The sequence below is a fragment of the Vigna radiata genome, chromosome 7 (assembly GCF_000741045.1).
Source record: "Vigna radiata var. radiata cultivar VC1973A chromosome 7, Vradiata_ver6, whole genome shotgun sequence".
NCBI lineage: Eukaryota > Viridiplantae > Streptophyta > Magnoliopsida > Fabales > Fabaceae > Vigna > Vigna radiata.
The window spans coordinates 28,177,866-28,197,804 of NC_028357.1; the positions used below are offsets into that span (position 1 = coordinate 28,177,866).

Here is a 19,939-nt window from a genome sequence, read left to right on the forward strand (position 1 = left end):
ATAATACCATCTTCTAAATTTCATATCTGTTCATATTCGTTACACCCTAGTTAAGTCTGAAATTTATTGAGGCTAGAATAATTTTTATCATTACCAAATCTAAGATTCTTAATACTCAATGAGTTTTTTTTTTAAACTTTTTTTTAATTACTCCTGCACTCAATGTAATTACAAATTGTTTATTGATTATTTTGTTTCACAAATTGATATCAATCATAAAAAAAAAAAAATCAAAATAGGAAGAAGGAAAGGAAAAAAAAAGATAGTATAAGGATAAAGAAAAAAAATGTTTGACGAGTATTGGAATATATATGCTCATCTGTGATGAAAGGGGGAGAGATGGAGAAAAATAATAAAAGCATAGAAAAAAAAACTAGTGAAAAAAAAAAAAACTAAAGAGAGAGACTTGAGAGAGGAAGATTAAAGATGAGTTGAAAGAAAAAGAAATTAAAGAGAAGAGTTGAGAGAAAAATAAATGGAAGAAATGAAGTTCATTCAACATTGTGAGAAATATTTTTTCACGAGACGCCGAAACAACACATCATTTGGTGTAGATTAATCAAAAGTGTATGCATGGATTGTAGTTCTAAATTGGAAAAGATCAATGCAATTTTTATTTTTTAATTAAATATTTAAAATAATAATCCATGTAATAATTAAAGACATTATTAGAGGTATTAAAGATTATTTATTGAAAATGATGTGAAATTAAAAGAGTCTTATTAATATTAAGCTTACTTTTAATTATAATACTTTTATTTTAATTTTGAAAACTGTAAATAAAAACAATTAATGTATTAATAAATGTTATCTAAATTTTCTACAAAAAAATAAAAGCAATTTCATTTTTTTGTTAAATGAGCATAACGCTACTAATTTATTATTTATAAAAAAAAAATTGTGTTCTTTAGAATTATTTAACAAAGTTTTATAATAACAAAGTGTGCTATTAATTAATATTATAGGATTGAAATAAATTATTTGGAATGGATCAAGTATAAAATTCTATACTTTTCGAAAATATGAAGTCACTAAATTTGAAGCGTTGACTGAATAGATGTCTATTCTTGTCATTACTTTTATGGAGTTATTGTTTTACTTAATATTTTCACCTGTTTTTCAACTTTCAATTAACTTATCTACTTCTAGAAAACACTCTCAAAAGTATAACAATTTGGGATGTAGGAAAAAAAATATATACAAGTAAATGAAAAAGTAAATAAAGGGATATCGGACTTTGTAATTCTTGATTAGCCAATCTTAATACCTAGTTTTTGTTTATCTTTAATAATGATAATTTCTTTTGCATTAATAAAGTTATGAACATTCTGATTTTCTTTGCCATTTTACAACATGCTCCTGGCCATTATACTTTCTTAATATGCACATGAAACATAAGGTAGCGAAAATATCCAAGAGGAAAAATCAATTTTCCATAAACATCACTAGCTTTGTACCTCTAAATAATAACAAAGGCTAACTAACAACAAATTAAACATATATATATGTAAATAAACTATGATTTTTATTAAATGACCAATACACATTGCACCTTAAAGTAAGAGAAAAACATAGGGTTTAACTGTTTTTCTATGATGTTTAGACAGAGTGTTGTAGACGATCAAGCCCTAGCTGGATTCCCAACAATCAGTTCAGTGATGAACTTATTAATATTCTTGTTAGAGGTACCATCCTCCTGTAATGTTTTCCGTGCTAACTCCTTCATTTTCATTGCTCTCTTCTTTAACTCTTCTGCTCTTGGCCCTTCTGTAACATCCTTAATGCACCTTTCAATCTCTTCTGTCTCCACAATTCCATCTTCCCCATACTTCACCCTAACACCATTGCGAAACACCTTCTCCATGAGCATGGCATTGGTTGCCTGATCCGACCAAAAAGGCCAAGCAATAACAGGAACACCGGTAACCAAAGTCTCAAGCGTGGAGTTCCACCCACAATGCGTTACGAAACAAGCCACAGAAGGGTGCATCAATACCTTCTCCTGAGGGCACCACTTCACCACCAAACCCCTCACCTTAGTTTCCTCCAAAAATTCAACTGGCAATTCAGCAACATTGTTGGACTCGCCTTTACACGGCTTAATCACCCACAGAAACGCCTTGTTACTGTTCTTCAGAGCCATAGCTATGTTACCAACCTGCTTCTGTGACAACGAAAGCAAGCTCCCGAAGGAAACATAGATAACTGAAGAATCTGGCATAGTCTCAAGCCACTCTATGCAGGAATCCTCAGGAATCCACATATCCACACTGACATCACTTCTTTCCTTTTCTCCCAACAGAAAAGGTGACACCAATGGTCCAACAGGGTAAATAGGGGTTAATGACGCCATCGAATTCACGATCTCTTCCTCGATTTCGTAACACGAAGTACCTATAACCCAACTCACCTTATCCATAGCCTGGAACAATTCTCTTATAACAGTCCTAAAGTGATAAGGGGTGGAAGGGAGTATAAAAGAAGGACTATCCCTAACCTCAAACGGTGGCAGTCCTGGCAAATGAACCTTCTCATCGAGGTCATCCATATTTGGAAAAGGATTAATATTCTTCAAATAACGATAGTAAATGGAATACGCAGCACAAGCCTGGATCCAAAGCAGCGCACATGGGATACCATGCTCCACTACCACATCGATAGCCCAAGGCACGAAGGGGTTGACAATAACACATGAATAATTATGAACTTTGGTGAGGTCGGTGATGAGAGTGGACAGGTTTTTGGGACCATTTTCACGGATAGTATTCACCAGTGACTCCGTGTCGGAACGGTCGAAGTCGAGGTCAAGGCCATCAGAAAAGAACACGAGGTCGATTCCTGAATCGTTGTTGGAGTTATGGGAATTGTTGATGTTTGTGCTTTTTGTGAGATTGGAGGGTTTTGTGTTCTTGAGCATGCCGTCGCGGCCATCTTCGGTGGTGGCGATTGTGACATGAACGCCCTTTGAGAGAAGGTGCTTGGCGAACTTAAACATGGGATTGATGTGGCCTTGTAGGGACATTGACACCATTAGAACATGAATTCTTTTATCTTCTGACATATTTCAGACTTTTGATCTCTGTGAGAGAAGCAAAAAATGTCTTCTTGAGAGTGTAAGAGAGGGAAGGGAAACAGAACTACTCTTTGGTGTGTGTTTGTGTCTGAGAGAGAGATATCATATGTAAAGAAACAAAATTTTGGCCAATACTACACTGCGTTCAATTCTTGGATAGATAATCTGATAAAAAAAACATATAAGGAAATAAAAAAAGATATTTAATGAGTGTTTAATATATTTAGAAATTTATTCAATATTTTATGCCATAGAGTTGACTGTAAATATATATATAGATAACCTTTTGTACAGGATTGTTCCTTCTTATTTATAGAAAACACCATTCATTATTCGTTATGTTAAAGAGATTAGTTAATTAAATAATTGCCTAATATTTTCTATGCTATCATTCTTATAAAGCAAAGTATCCATCGTAATAATAACCATAATAATAACAATAATAATAATAATAATAATAATAATAATAATAAAACAAAAACCAAATATCATATATTAATTAGAGTTATATATATATATATATATAGAATTTACAAAAACTTTTTAACACTTAATTCTGATACCACTGCGAGATAGAGATTAAATAAAAACTTCCATTTATTATAACAAAATTTTGAAAACTTTATAAATCAAATGCAACTATAAAACGTTCATAAAAATTCTATTACAAAGCTATTAGCATTGAAATCAAAATCCCAAAGTTCTCCCATGTATCTCGCTGCTCAACTTCGCTTTATCTATATCTGTAACAACATCTACTCCCGTACAAGTACGATCATCGCAGGTGAAAACCACAACCACAAACATGCAAGGGTTAGCTAACAGAAAAGAATCATATAACATGCATAAATTCAACATCAACTTAGAATAAGAATTCTGAGTATTGCATATCATCACACTCCTACACACACTTTACATGACGACACACCAAATCATTAACATCCGCACTATCAGAATTCCAAGTCACTAGCATATATAACCACAAAAGGATTTCATCAAAGTAACCAACTCACACCCAACCTCATTCGGTCATTCACTAACTCCTTCCCCAATTTAATTGAAACCATTCATTATACACTGAATCACCATCGGTTACTCATATACAACATAAGGTCGAGTGTCACTCCCCACCACTCTCTTAAAGAGCTTCACCGGGCCAGTACACTTTACCACACCATTACATAATGACATCTTCCACCACTCTTTGGAAGGCTTCACCGGCAAGTACACCACTTTCCATCACTCTATTCTCAAAGAGCTTCACCAGACAAGTACCAATACTACTTTCATCACACTTTTAGGAACTTCACAAAACATCACAAATATAAATCCGATTCCAAAAAGAATAAATAATATTGTACACACACAACCAAAAGATAAATCCGGATGATAAAAATTCTCAAAAAAATAAGTAAAAAATAATAATAAGTTAACAAACTATTTTAATATATTCTTTCTTCCCCATTATCTTTCACGGTTTCTATTACCTACACACCAGAAGCACTTACACGTAAAACTTCATTCTTAATTTTTTTTTTTACAGGATCCTCACACCTTTTATATACATATATATAAACCTATATTATATTAATATAATATAGTAATATAATTTATATATAACTATACGTAACCCTCACACTGCCCCCACATACAATGCACACCAAGACATTCTTTCAAAGTAACCATACTTTGCATAATAACCCAACACGTTAAACAACTTTCATTCATTCTCCCTCTTTAATACTCTCATTTTTCCTTATAAACCCTTAACCCTTCTTCGAGACTCATTATGGATGAAACAAGAAGAGAAAAGAACCCCATGATTCCATACAGAGCACGCATAAAACAACTGATTTTAAAGGTATAACATATATACAATCACCTCACCTTCCAAGACCAACCAAATAGTTCAAGAAAAAGGGACATACATCCAATACCACACGTTAAGAGTTACACATATTCATTCCCATAATTTACATAATCATAATCAAACACAACAACAAAGCAATGTTAGCTCCTCTTACCGGTTGAAGTCCAACCTTTCTCGTTTGCTTCACATTGCAACCCCAATATCTCCTTCCATACGCCTATGCTTGGTTTTGTTTTCTAATTTCTCCTTTTCCTGCTGCCATTGCCTCTCACTTAAAAGAATAAGTGAAGAAAAAAAACCTTCCTTTCATAGCTTCTGTCACTTAAAAGAATAAGTGAAGAAAATGCTTCTTCTTTCTCTCTCTACGCAACCATCCATGTATCCACTTTGACCGTTTCTCTTTCTTCATTTACTTTCCCACCTCCACTTTTCTCTCCACTTTTACATGCAATTACCTAATTTTCTCTTCCTTCATTAAATAACAATTTTTTCTCTCTGGACCCTACGAAAAAATTGCAAAAAAATTGATCAAGCAACAAAATACACCCCCACTGCACCACAATTCATACTAGACACAAAGCATTGCCACTAACCCAATTTAATTTCATTGATATAATAGTGCAAATATTAATATTTAATATAATATACACATTTTAATAAATTAATTAAAACAATTATAATTCATTTTATCTACTCCCTCAATACTTTTAACCCAAAAAAAAAAATCATAATAAATTATTTTAATATAACAAATAAAAATATATTATTTTTATTTTTCACAGGTCTTACACAAAACACAGCCGAAGAAGAATATAGAAATAACAAATATTTTTTAATATTATTAATTAATATTTAATTTTTTTAACTCTCTCTCCATTGCTTGAAAAATATTAGTCTTATGTGTACACTTAATTTAATGGGTTCGGTTAATCATTTTAACAAATGAACGAAAGAAAAAAATTAATGTGAATTCGTAGAGAGATAATGAAATAAAAATAATAACGAAGTATTTATGCATATTAAATAATTTATGGCATTAGAGTTGGTTGGATGAATACGAGTAATAAACAACCTTATTCTATACACGCGTGTCTGAGTATATATAAATTAGTTTAATGAAATAAGTTTGATATAATTAATGTTGTTGAAGAACTTACATAAAGCATAGATTAAGTACAAATCTTATCTTATACATTAATATTATTAGGTTTAAAGTTTATTATTTTAAAATAGTATCAGAATTATTAAAATTTATCTTAATAAAGTATTATTATTATCTTTTAAAATTTGTATTGCAAGTTAAACATATACTATGATTATTATTGAATTACATATGACACTTGTTAAATTCGTTGTGTATGGACTTAATATTTGTTGAAAGAATGACACACTGCACAACAAGATGTTGGCATTTTCTCGTATTTTTTAAATGTGATATCTTTATTAAATTTCAATATTTTTTTTACCACAACTACTTCTAATTAAAAAAATATATTATTTGGAATCAAAGGGCATGATCTACAAGATCATAAGTTTTTCTCACTAAAAATAAACGAACTCTCAATATAAAGAATAAACATTTATAAGTTTTTAATGTATATTAAAAATATTAAAGGCTTACAAAACAAAAACATGTTTATCATATATCAAAATAGAATCTTATCATTAAAAAAAATATATATATATATATATAAGCAAATAACTAGTGTTTCTTATTATAAGGAGAACTCTTGCATTTAAGTTTGTTCATAAAAGATGTTTTACACTTTATTATTTAAACACAAAAACTAAAATCAAACCAAGAATATATTGAAAATTGTTTAATATGTATTACGGGCTTAAACCTTTGAAAAATATATTATAATCGTTATTTTCTTTAATTGTTGTTGGACATTTTACCTATATAAAAAATGATTAAATAGAGTGCAATTCATTTACATAAAACTGTTTTTTAATTTTATATTATTATAAAATTAAATAATAAATTTTTCTTTTAAAATATTTGTTCCTATTAAAATGAGACGAAGATAACTACCTGAAGAGTTCTTGTCTCTGTCGAACATCCTCTTTATTCATTGTTCAAAGTAATCGATGAGTGTAGGGGAGTGACATGCACAATACACCCAGATGCTCAAGTTATTTTTTTATGTAGTCCTTTATTAATTCAATAACGAATAAAAGTGAGTTTACTTTCATATTAGATCTCTATTTAGAGTTTATAAGATTTTAAGTAATGAATTTACCTCTTAAAATAATCATTAATATAAATAGTAATTGTTATGATATTAATTACATATTAACTTTGCTTAATGATTTTCGGAACGGAGCGAATATCTTCTCATATCAACTGTTCGGTCCTCTTCTTATAATTTGTCGGGAGGCAGTAACAATATTATATGGATAGCTTTAGATAAAAGGCCTACGAAAAGAGGAATTAAAACATATTTTTTTGAAAAATTATCCCAATTTTTCTTAGTGGTGTACTTTTAAAGTTTGCCAACATTTTTTTAATGGTGAATTTTTAATCTGTATATTAAATCTATCATATTTAATTTAACCCTAGAAAAACTAAAATTTTTCTGATATAAACTAAACCTATAGTGAATTTCACAAGTTGAAACTAATTTTAATATTTCTAAATCTATTATTTTATTTTTATTTAATGATAAAATAAGCATCCTTTTTATAATAAGTAATTTTATAACTATTTGATATATTTTAAAATACTTAAATTGTTAATTATGTTCAATTTTTTTAACAGATATAATTTCCTTTTTACTTTTAAATCTTAGTTAAATTCTCATATTAATTTATTTAAATTTAAATTATATATATATATATATATATATATATATATATATATATATATATATTATATCAATTCACCATAAAATTAGTGGATACTTTTAATTAATATTATACCAAAGGAAAATAAACTACAAGTACTTTTTCGCTCACAAGTTTAAATATTTTTTTATTGTATATTTATATCTAACTTTTAATTATTTCCATTCAAATGAAATCAATAAAGTGATACTATAGTAATAAAAATATCCCCGTGCGTGTAATATCCTAAAAAAATCATAAAATATATAATTTAAAAGAAGACTTGTATAAAAACATTATTTAAAAATATTACTTAAACATTTCTCTACTATCTTTTGAGACAAATATTTTTGAAATCTTTCTATGGTTTGTTTGTATTAGAGACGTCTATACTCGTTATTTTATGGATGTTACTTATAGATAAATCATTAATCATTTTTTGTTGGCTTAGTTGAAACAAGCCTCTGAAATTCAGATATCCAAATTTCAAATGCCACAATCATTCTGTTATATTCTCTAACACGATAAAATAATGATGTTTAACAACATTCATCACCACATGAAATATCCTATTTTAGGATAGATGCACCTGGATAATGAGTCTCCTATATATTGTGATCAAATCTATGTTGAGGCAATTATCCTTCATTTTCATCACAAACTCTTTCTAGAGTACTTGGCCTAGACAGAGCAAGTTTGTCTTCAACCTTGACACATACGACACTTATTCAATCACAACCTCTCTATCATCACTATCTCTCAAGCCTACCCTTCTAGAACCTTCTACTATTCGACCCATATCGTCAACATATTTGATCTATCGTGGACAACTTCCTTCATTTTTACAATTCCTTCTTTCCTTCCAATCATATGCATTGAACAACCTGAGTCCAGGTACCAAACTACATCTTTCGACTGATTTTCATTTATGCTAGCCATCAAAATCATGACTTCTGGATCTGACATATCATTATGTGTCGAATGAGCTTTGTTTTTGGCTCCATCTTCTTTCCAACATTCTTTGGCAAAATGGGCAAATTTCTGGCAATTATAGCACCTTATCTTCTTATCAACTTTCATTCATTTTCTTCATCAGAATTAGCGCAAGACTTGTGATTCTTGTGGTTGATGGGACCACTAAAATCTTCACTATGTTTTTCTTATGATTCCTTGTGTTCGATATTACTTTTGTGATCCTTCTTGGACCCTTTCTAGCTTTTTTATTGGGATCGAGCCTGAAGCGTTTGTTCTTGACATTGTCTGCGCTCGTTGATACGGTATTCATGTGTCTCCAACAAATGTTATATTTCCTTAATCTCCATGGTCTCCAAATCACGTGTTTCTTCAATAGCTACAATCACATGATCAAATCTTGGTGGCAGTGTTCTCAAAATCATATCCACCATATATTAGTTTGAAATACTATTCTCGCATGTTCGCATAGTATTGACATGTTCTTACACTTTGTAAAAATATTCTGTCACGATTTCATTCTCATTTGTGGTCAAGATATCAAACTACTTTCGTAGAGTGTGCAACCTCACTTTCTTATTTTTGCCATTATCCCCATACATTTTTATCAATATCTCCCTAACTTCTTTAGTGGGGGTTGCCTTTGAGATTTTGTTGAAAATCTTTGAACTTACACATTGATAGATAAGGAACCATGTCATATTATCAAAGTTTTGATTTATTTTCTCTTCATCAATGACATTTAAACTTAACTCTGTCAGTCCTTCAATTATAATTTTTGCACCATCTTAAAAGTCAAATATGTCTTGCATCTTGATACATTAATCATCAAACATCTTGCCAAGTGGTTCATGTATCATTCCTTCTAACCCACATAAGAGTGATACCACATTTTGTACTCTTGATACCACATAAGAGTAATAGAGAAAGAGAGAAAATAGAAACAACAATAACAAACACTATGGCCAGTATTATATTTTATATATAAAATAAAATTTAACATGATTTTATAAAACACTGAAACACTAACAAAAGAAAAAGTAAATAAATAAAAACTTAATTTATTTAAAAATTTAATCGGATAAAAATACTTTTTAACTAATTATGTAAAGGTGTGATCAAACATTAAAATTTTTAAAAAGATAAGAGAATTGAAATCACAAATTTAAAGACAAAGGGAAGGTGAAAAAGAAAGTGGTAGAGGACAACTCAACATGAACATCTACATCTACTGCTTCCAAATTTAAAATTATCTTTTACTGTACGCTTCTTTAGACTATTTACTGATCAAACAACTCAACATGAACATCTACATCTACTGCTTCCAAAACTTTGCATCTTAGCTATTATATCTGAAGAGCATGTTGCCAGCTATTAGAAAAATTCTTCACGAATAAATATCAAGCAAATACGTAACTCTTAATTCTCTTCTTAAAAACATTGACAAGGACAACCCAAGTTATAATAGTACAAATTTCTTACTCCAATCCTTATCCTCAATTGTTAAGGAATAATGTGTTTATTTCTTTTGGTAGTAAAGAAATAAGTAAGGTGGATGTTTGATTAGAGATGTTGTTTTCTGTGAAAGGAATCGTGGGTGGTGAAAACTAGCCACTCTTTAAGACTTTGAAGAAAATATTCCCACCGTGATTAAGGCTGCCCACTACCTATTTGTGATTTGTTTCCTACCAACTTTAAGTTATATCTATGTTAGTCACTCCCTTCCTTTTCTCATCGATTCATTCGCTTCTAAAATTGACAATCATAACTGAATGTGTGAATGTTTTCTAAATTATTACATTACCCTTTTCTTCTATTTGGACTCATTTCACTATAAAAAAATCATCCTCATTTTTATGTTTAAATTAGACGAGTATAAAATTTGTTTCATCACCATCTTTACCTAGTAACAAGGTTATTACTATCCGTGTTTATAGAAGTTTTTTTTTTTTTTTTTTTTTTTTTTTTTTTTTTTTTTTATGGTTTCAATATCAATTAATTATTTTTTATAAAACAATAAAATATTTAAATGAGATTATATGGTGTTTCCAATATCAAATATTTATACAAAAATTATAATTATAATTGTATATATTTTAAATTAGAATACTAAATAAAATTTTATGAAAACCAAAATATTTATTATATTTACAAACAAAGTTAATAAAATTTAAAAGTGATTTTAAAAAATTGTAAAAAAAATCGATATTTAAATTGAAAAAAAAATTTAGAAAAAAACAACACTTGGGATCTTGTGTTCTTACCAAGAGGGAAGAAAACCGTGGGCTGCAAATGGTTATTTATAATTAAGCATAAAGCTTATGGAACTATTGAGAGGTATAAAGCACGACTTTTGGCTAAAGGTTACACTCAGTATTATGGTGCAGATTACCAAGAGACGTTTGCACTGGTAGCCAAGCTCAATACTGTGGGAATACTTCTGTCCCTAGCAGCAAACAAAGATTGGTCTCTTCTACAGTTTGATGTGAAAAATGCTTTCCTACATGGAGAAATTTCAGAAGAAATTTATATGGATTCTCCACCAGGCATGATAGATTCAATTGGAATGAAGGTTTGCAAATTAAGGCTCTATATGGATTAAAACAATCCCCAAGAGCATGGTTTGGAAGGTTTACTAAGTCTACAAAGGCTTTTGGCTATAGAGCAAGTAACTATGGTCACACTTTATTTTTGAAGAGAAGAAAAGAAAAAAATTACAACTTTGATTATATATGTAGATGACATGATTGTTACACGAAATAACCAAGATGAGATTTCTAGTTTACAACAATACCTTGCATCTGAATTTGAGATGAAACAATTTGGAGACCTCAAATATTTTTTGGGTATTAAAGTAGTTATATCAAAACATGGTATTTTTCTATGTCAAAGAAAATATACTATTGATTTACTATGGGAAACTGGGCTGCTTGGGAGTAAACCAGCTGATACACCAATTGAACAAAATAACAAGCTCTTTCAATGCTCAAATTTAGTAAGCATAGACAGAGGAAGATACCAAAGACTGGTTAGAAAATTAATATATTTGTGTCATACACGTCCTGATATCACCTATGCAGTGAATGTTTTCAGTCAATTTATGCATGACCCACGAAAGCTTCATATGGATGCTGTTGAGAGGATTTTGAGATATTTGAAGTCTGCACCTAGAAAAGGAATTTTGTTCTCAAATCATGGAAACTTAAAGGTAGAAGGGTACACTGATATAGATTGGGCAAGTTCAAAAGATGATAGAAGATCTACCTTTGAATATTTTACTTTTGTAGGAGGAAATCTTATAACTTGGAGGAGTAAAAAACAGCCTGTAGTAGCAAGATCTAGTTCTGAAGCAGAATTCAGATGCATGACACTAGGTGTATGTGAACTTTTGTGGATTAAAGATGTGCTATCAAGATTTGAGATTTAAACCAAATGAAGCTATGAGTTTGTACTGTGACAATACTTCGGCTATTGCAATTGCTCATAATCCTGTGCAACATGATAGAACAAAGCATGTGGAGATTGATAGACATTTCATTAAAGAGAATATTGAAGCTAAAATAATTTTCTTTCCTTTGGTAAGATTAGAGTTGCAGTTGGCTGATGTTCTCACCAAAGGAGTGTCAAGAAGATTGTTTAATGAATCTCTATTCAAGTTGGGAATGGGGGGTGTTAAGATATGCCAAATATTCTATTAAAGGATATTAGGCAATCAAATATTATGTTAGTTATATTTTAGATATTATTATAATTTGTGCAGATTTGTGCACCTGTCATTCCTTTAATAGATGAAAAATATAGGATCCTTGTGTATGTATATATATATATATATATATATATATATATATATATATATATATATATATATATATATATATATATATATATGGTACTCTATTCCTTGAAATAATACATCAGAATTATTCTTTAAACTTTTTAACAAATTTATATTTCACGAAACATAGACAAACTACTATTTATGTTGTAAAAAAAGTCTAAATAAATACATGAATGTAAAATATTAAATCACTTATATTGTTCTCTATGAATGAAAATTAAATTAACTAACTTATTAGCTCAACAATTTCCTTCATGAAAAACGTGACAAACTTTGAATAACGTATACGTACAAAAATATAAGCACTAATGTCATCTTCTTCTAAGACTCCAAGAAACCACTTGTTAATCCTAAAAACTATGACAAAATGAAGAATAATCACTTCCAACCAAAGCTTCTAGAAGTTCTCCCTCCAAGCATTATACAAAGTATAAATGATCTTATAAATGATCTTATAAACTCAATATAAATAAAAGTATATACCTGTAAAAAGAAAATACAAATTAAATTCTGAAATCTAATATGACTTCTGATTCTCCAAAGTATCCAAATATTTATAGTAATGATAATCACTTTGAGCAAATGATTGTAAGGATATTTATAAATTAAATAATCAAATCTAAAAAAAATTACATATAACAACAAAACAATGAAAGAAGCAATGAGAGAAAAAACTTAAACAATAACTAACAATAATATTTCTTGAAAACCATTCAAAAAGATAATGCTAGCAAATATATGAATTTGGACTTCTTCATATTATTCCGGTCAATACCAGCTTAATATAGTTAGCTTATGCAAAATCTCTGTAATTTGTAAAACTATTATATGAACTAAAAATAAAAACAAAATGAGACAGATATAATCCCCGTAATTAACTGAACGAACAAGTGGAAATTATCATATTTACCATGCCTAACTTCAATTCATAAATAAATTTCGTCCTACATGTGTCTTCAAATCCATTAGATTGAGGACTAATAGTGCTCAAAGTATTATAAATGTAACTGATATTTTGCTTATTTTAAAATTTATATTTTAGATTTGAATTTTTAAACAAATGTAGAATATACTGAGAAAAAAAAATAGTTTTCACTTGAATAAAAAATATTTTAATATAAATTCAATTAATACCAAAATAAGAGTTCAATTTTAATATTTAGTCTATGTAATTTTTTATATTATTAATTAATTAAACATTATATAATTTATAAAATAATTATTTAAAAAGTACAAATTTTTATCATATCTTTTTCCTTCATGACTTTTGTCTAACCCAATAGATAAGAGACGAATGTCATTAATTAATAATGATTAGTTTTTGCAAGGCGGTCTAAAATATTTTCTATTATTGGAATCATTCTTATAATGAGTGAACATCTAAACATAACCCGCCGCAAGATAAAAACTTTTTATATATGACAAGTAGTTGATAATGTATACATCCTTTGTGTATTTAGTGTATTCTAGTTAAAATATGGAAGAAAATTTGATAAGCAAGTAAATATATTTATTAAAAAAAAAAGTAAAACTATTTGATAAACACGAGCCCTTTATCTTAACATATAATGTAATTAAAACTATAGGTAAATATCGAAAAGTTGTCATGGATTATTACTACGAGTATTATAGGTTGGATAAAATTTTCCTTTTATATTAAAAATATATAGGTTTATTCTACAAAGTTTAACAATTAGTGTTAATTGATCCTATATGATATATTAAATGTTTATAATATATATACTCAAGACACTCATTATTAAATTCTAATACATATATATACAATATAATTTTTACAAATGACTCATTATCCAATATAAGTTTTGCGAATTGTTTTTTGAAATTAATTTGTTTTCAAACAAATAATTTTCAGCAACAATAACTTGAAGAAAAAGTAGTACGATGGTTATATATTTGTTTGTGTTTTCATCGTGGGTTCTATACACTATAATTTTCAGCAACAATAACTTCCAATATAATTATATAATTTTCTTTTTTATTGTAAAAAGCTACCATACGATCAATTATAGCATGTTGTGACTACTACATGATATAATGTTGTTTGATACAATGAGATATTAGGACAAACCTTATCCCTCAACACATTGGTATGATTTTTTAAATATTAACAAGAGATAAGTGAAAAGAAGAAGAAAATGAAGAGATAGAAGAGGAGGAGGTTAGAGTCGGTGACAACAGGAGATATACGATGACAATGATGGTTTGGTAATGACATATAATGATGTAGAAGTGCGACAACGATATGATTCTTAGAGTTAGAGGATGCAGGGAAGGAAGAGGAAGAGAAAAAGGAGAAGGAGAAGAATGAGTCAGAGATGACAGTTGTTGATGAGGCGATGATGACAATGGTGGTAGAGGCGGGACAAGAAGGAGAACAAGAATAAAAAAAAAAGAAAGATAGAGAGGAAGAGGAAGAGAAAGAGAAGGATGAATAGAAGGTGATAACGATTGAAGCAACAATGAAACTGCTAAAGTGGTGGGGATGACAACGACAATGAAGACGCGAGTAGGAGGAAAAAAAAAGAAGAAAGAAAAAGAAAAAATGGATGGAGATAAAAAAAACTAAATTTATAATTTTTACTGACAAATCACATACCATAATTATGGATATATGTTAATCAAAGAATACTTACCAATGAATTTGTTGTCATTAATAATTACTGGTGAATCACGAGATTCATTTTTAAAATTTATCAACGACTATTTTTCTTAAGAAATTTTTAATCACCGATAATTAATCAATAAAATCAAATTATCAATAAATTTTTGCTATTATTGATGTCCATCAATAATACGTAATGTTTTTTTTTTTGTAATATTATAATGAAAAGGAAAAAAATTTGAAATATCAATATCATAATAGTATCAATGGTAAATATGGTTAGAAGTTATTAATAGTAATTTTTTAATAAAAAAAAATAGAACCCCTATCCCACGTATAATATATAATAGTAGAACCCCTAACCCACATAAAATTTTTAAGTTTTTGTGACATTCATTATTACAAGATGACTCACGTAAAATTTTACTATTGCTGGTTTTGACTTTCCTTTATATTCACGAATGTGTTATGATGAAGTATTGACTGAAAAATCGATATATTTCGTATCTTACATTTCTTTTTCTTTCTTTCTTTTTTCTCCTTAAATTTGTATTCAAATTTAAATACTCATAAAATATCTACCTATCTTTCTTGTTTTGTTATGAGTCTCTTACGGAGTTTTAATGATTCATACTATTTTTCTATGTCTTTTCTTTAGATCTGGAGGCTGTCGAGTATATTGTTCTTGAAGCTTTGATATGTTTCTATTTTGAGTGGTGCCTAGCAATTGCTGGATTTTGTATGATACAACTAAGTATATAGGGATAGGATTCCCCTGTTCTTTCATATGTTAGCTGGTCCATATTCAGAGTTACCGATTCATATAAAACTACCATATTGTTGTAAAATCTCTATCGAATTTCTGATCATTCTTTTCTTTGATTTAGTAATGCACGAGTGAACTATTATATATCAATCAGCCTTGCACGAGAAAAGAGAAGAGAAGAGAAGGGAGGAAGATTTTTATTTGATTTATTAGTTAATTGAGGAAGTGATGGAACAAGAAGAAAAAAGAAAGGGTTTGTAAGGATAGTATGTTATTATTGTTGATGGCAAAATACATATTCCATTCGATTTCCTTGTAGGTAAAGAAACCAAGATTCGTGAAGACTGCGGCCCTTTGAATTTTTTAAAAATAAACTGGAAACCACGAATTGAGGATTCTGGTTATCTTGAGCTTTGATGCAGCATTCTGTCGTCCATCAATTGCGAAAAGTGAAGAAAAGAATAAATGAGGGCACACACACACCTCCCACACCCTTTCCATCTCCCTCCACTGATCTGTCCACGCTTACACCGGTCAATTCTGCTACAATTCCCACCCCTTATAAATTGTTTTCCTAGCGACAGAAAGTTTACAGAAACAGAATCTTCTTACCTTTCCTTTTAAGTGCAATTTGTGAGGATGTTAACCAAGTCCAAAGACTCCGCTGCTAATCACCTTAGGGTGTTGATTCCACTCCCACTTATGTCTTTCCACGCTAAATAAGTGCACCAGAAACTTGGGAGACTGATTCCACTCTCATTATTTCCAACCCCGTAGGAGCTCACTCACATATGCCAAAGTCAAATTTTGGACCCTCTCTCGGGTGCTGCATAGCGATCACTGCGTCTGATTATTATTACCAGTCAACAACTCCCTCCCATAGGTCCCACACTCAAAATCCCTTCACCGTTCATTTCTCCCTTCTTTCCTCCTTCCCACTTAATATGTAAACCCCCTTCCCTTCACTTCTCCAGATGCCATACCACACCAATTTTTTCATCTCCACTTCAATAAGCACTTCAAGGTTCAAACCTTGAAGCCCATCTCTACAATGAGGCTCTCTGTTTTATTCTTACTGTTCCTCACCGCTCTCGCTGTCACTTCCCCAACCCATGTACACTCCAGACCCCTTCCTCCCTCACCACCTCCCACCGCCCCTCTCAAACTGCTTCCATTTCTCATCACCTTAGTCATCACTGACAAGCCCCACACCGACAGGCTTTTGACTGAGAACCAATTCCAAACCATGTCATCCGGACCAAGCAGAAGAGGTTCCGGTCACTAGTTCCATGCTCCGCTCCATCACTATCACTGCTCTTTCATTGCCTTACCACGCTCTGTTGCTTCGATTCACATCATAGGCCATCTTTGTACATGAACTATCTCTCTCTCTCTATATATATATGGAATGTGTAACTTCTGTCTATAAGGTATTTATGGGTTGATTTTTTAGAAGAACAAAATTATATTAGGAAAGAGATTCGAATTTCGCACATTGTATGACAATTTCAAAGCTTGTTGTAACATGAACATATAGTTCTTGGATTGATAGAAGGGAAGAGTTTATTGAATGTTAAAGCTCTCAATCAAGATCCAGTTTTTTCTTATTCGAAGGATCGTTCTTTTTTACCGAGTAAGAAGTCAAGGTGTGTGAATTTCATTATATATTTGACAGTGTGAAAATTCTGATATAATTAACGTAAAAGCAACCGATAATTGCTCTGGCGAGGCATCACGCGGATTCAAACATATGGGTAATTTGCTATGGATGGTAGATATTGGTGTTGTAGGTGCCATCAGTACCATCACATAACAGTAACGAGATTTTTTTAGCGAAAATTTTCATGCCATTAGGTAAGGATTATGAGTTCTGGTGTGGTGTGGTGCATGCAGTAAAATCAAATCAGCATGAAAACTAAACAAAGCGCCAAAACCTATCAAAATCAAATGGGTGGTTTCCTTTGTTGAGGAAAAGAAAGTTACAGCACTTGTACTTGGTCACCAAACTATGACATGGTAGTTGACTAGATTTTGAGAGATCCAACCTTCAGCTTGCAGGTCAATATAATGGACTTTTATTCCTCCCTCAATCTGTCCCCGCTAAAGAATTTTGAATTTAATAATAATTAAGACTTTCCAGTGCAACTTTGACACCATAGTAAAACTTAGACCCTCTTTACTTGAATTCATCCACTTTTTCATCATACTTTTTGTTCCGGAAATTCAATCGCTCTAATATTTATGCATTAAAAAGTCTAGTTTTATGATCACATAGTCTATTTTCTTCTTATCTTTGCTTAACTGCAATTCCAAATTGCAAACAAGAAACAACTATACAAAAAATGGGAAGCAGAGGGAGATGCTAACTCTAAATTCTTCCAATCATATATCATATAGAGATCACTCAAGAACAATATCAAAGGGTTGGAAATATTAGGACAGTGTGAGGAACCTGCATTTGTAAAAGAAGCATTAAGAGAGTTTCATGCAAAGATATTGGAGTTAGGCTAGATAATATTCATTTCCAACGGAGGAAGATAATAATAATACGTTAATTAATGGGTTTGACAAAAATGAAACTAAAGAAGCAATATGGGAATGTGGTAGCAATAAAAGTCCTCGCCTAGATGAATTCAACTTCAGCTTTATCCAGAAATTTTGGGATATTATAGATAAGGAATCATACAAGTTGTTCAAGATTTCTACAGAAATGGCACTATACCAAAGGGATGCAATTCATCTTTCATCACCTTAGTCCTTAAATGAGAATCCTATTGGCTTAAATGAGACCAATTTCTGTAGTAGATAATATAAAAAATCTTATAGGTTGAAGAAAGTCATACATCAAATAATTGATGAGTCTCGATATGCACTTATATCAGGGAGAGGATTGTTTGACAACATACTTAGAACTAGTGAGATGGTGGAAGAGAAAAAGAAAGAAAGAAAAGTGGCGTAATAGTGAAAATATTAGATTATGAGAAGGCATATGGGATTTTCTCTATTATATGATGCGGGTGTTAGGTTTATGTAAAGAGTGGATAGGATTATGAAGTGTTTACTGTCAGCCTCTATCTTAGTCTTGGTAATGCTAGTCTAACCAAAGAATTTAATTTAACAAGAGGATTGACTCAAGGTGACCCTATATATATCTAGCACATTCTTATTATTAACAGTGACACATGGTTTATTTGGAATGGTAAATCAGGTAACTAGAATACAAACTTATACAGTAATAGAACTAAGGAACAATAAAATTAAGGTTAATTTACTACAATTTGCAGATGATACTCTATTTTTGTGTGAAATGAATAATCAGAATATTTTGGCACTAAAAAGCATGCTTAGATGCTTTGAGATGGTTTCAGGATTCAGGGTTAACTTCCACAAAAGTAAAATTGGAGTCTTTGATGTAGAAAATAAAAAGTGTTCTCTAATATTCTGAATTATAGTATTATGGAAGTTCCATTTAAGTATTTAGGGATGATAGTGGGGTAATCCAACAAAATAAGTCTTTTGGCAACCAATGATCAACAAAATTCAAAAGAAGTTGTCCAAATGGAAGGGTATGACCTTATCATTTGTAAGACGAATATGTGTTATAAAATTTGTGATCAGAGCCCTACCACTTTACTATTTCTCCTTTTATTAAGCTCGAAAAGGAGTGTGCAAGTCTATCAAGGAATTACAGAGATACTTTATGTGGGGATGGGAAAACTAAGGTAGGAAAAAATTTTGGGTAAAATGGGAGGATTCATGTAAATGAAAAATGAAAAATGAAAAATGAGATGGAGTTGTTCAATAAAGCTTTGTTAGCGAAATGGAAATAGAGACTAGGTAAGGAAGAAGATGGTCTTTGAAAAGAAATTCTGGAATCAAAATATGGAGCTTAGAAAGGCCTTATTAGAAAGAGTAAACATCAAAATAGATTAACATGTAAACATCAAAGTAGGTCAACATGGTGGAAATAC

The 19,939-nt window shown here is 30.3% G+C and overlaps 1 protein-coding gene and 1 pseudogene across 1 annotated transcript; one reads left to right on the forward strand and one right to left on the reverse strand.

The window, feature by feature from the left end:
* Positions 1–1,596: 1,596 nt before the first annotated feature.
* On the reverse strand, positions 1,597–3,061 carry LOC106766262 (UDP-glycosyltransferase 84B2-like). Its single transcript, XM_014651003.2, has one exon. It carries the CDS (start codon positions 3,059–3,061, stop codon positions 1,622–1,624), a length of 1,440 nt encoding a protein of 479 aa, XP_014506489.1. The 3' UTR covers positions 1,597–1,621.
* Positions 3,062–9,702: 6,641 nt separating this feature from the next.
* On the forward strand, positions 9,703–14,984 carry LOC111241967 (annotated as a pseudogene).
* Positions 14,985–19,939: the final 4,955 nt, after the last annotated feature.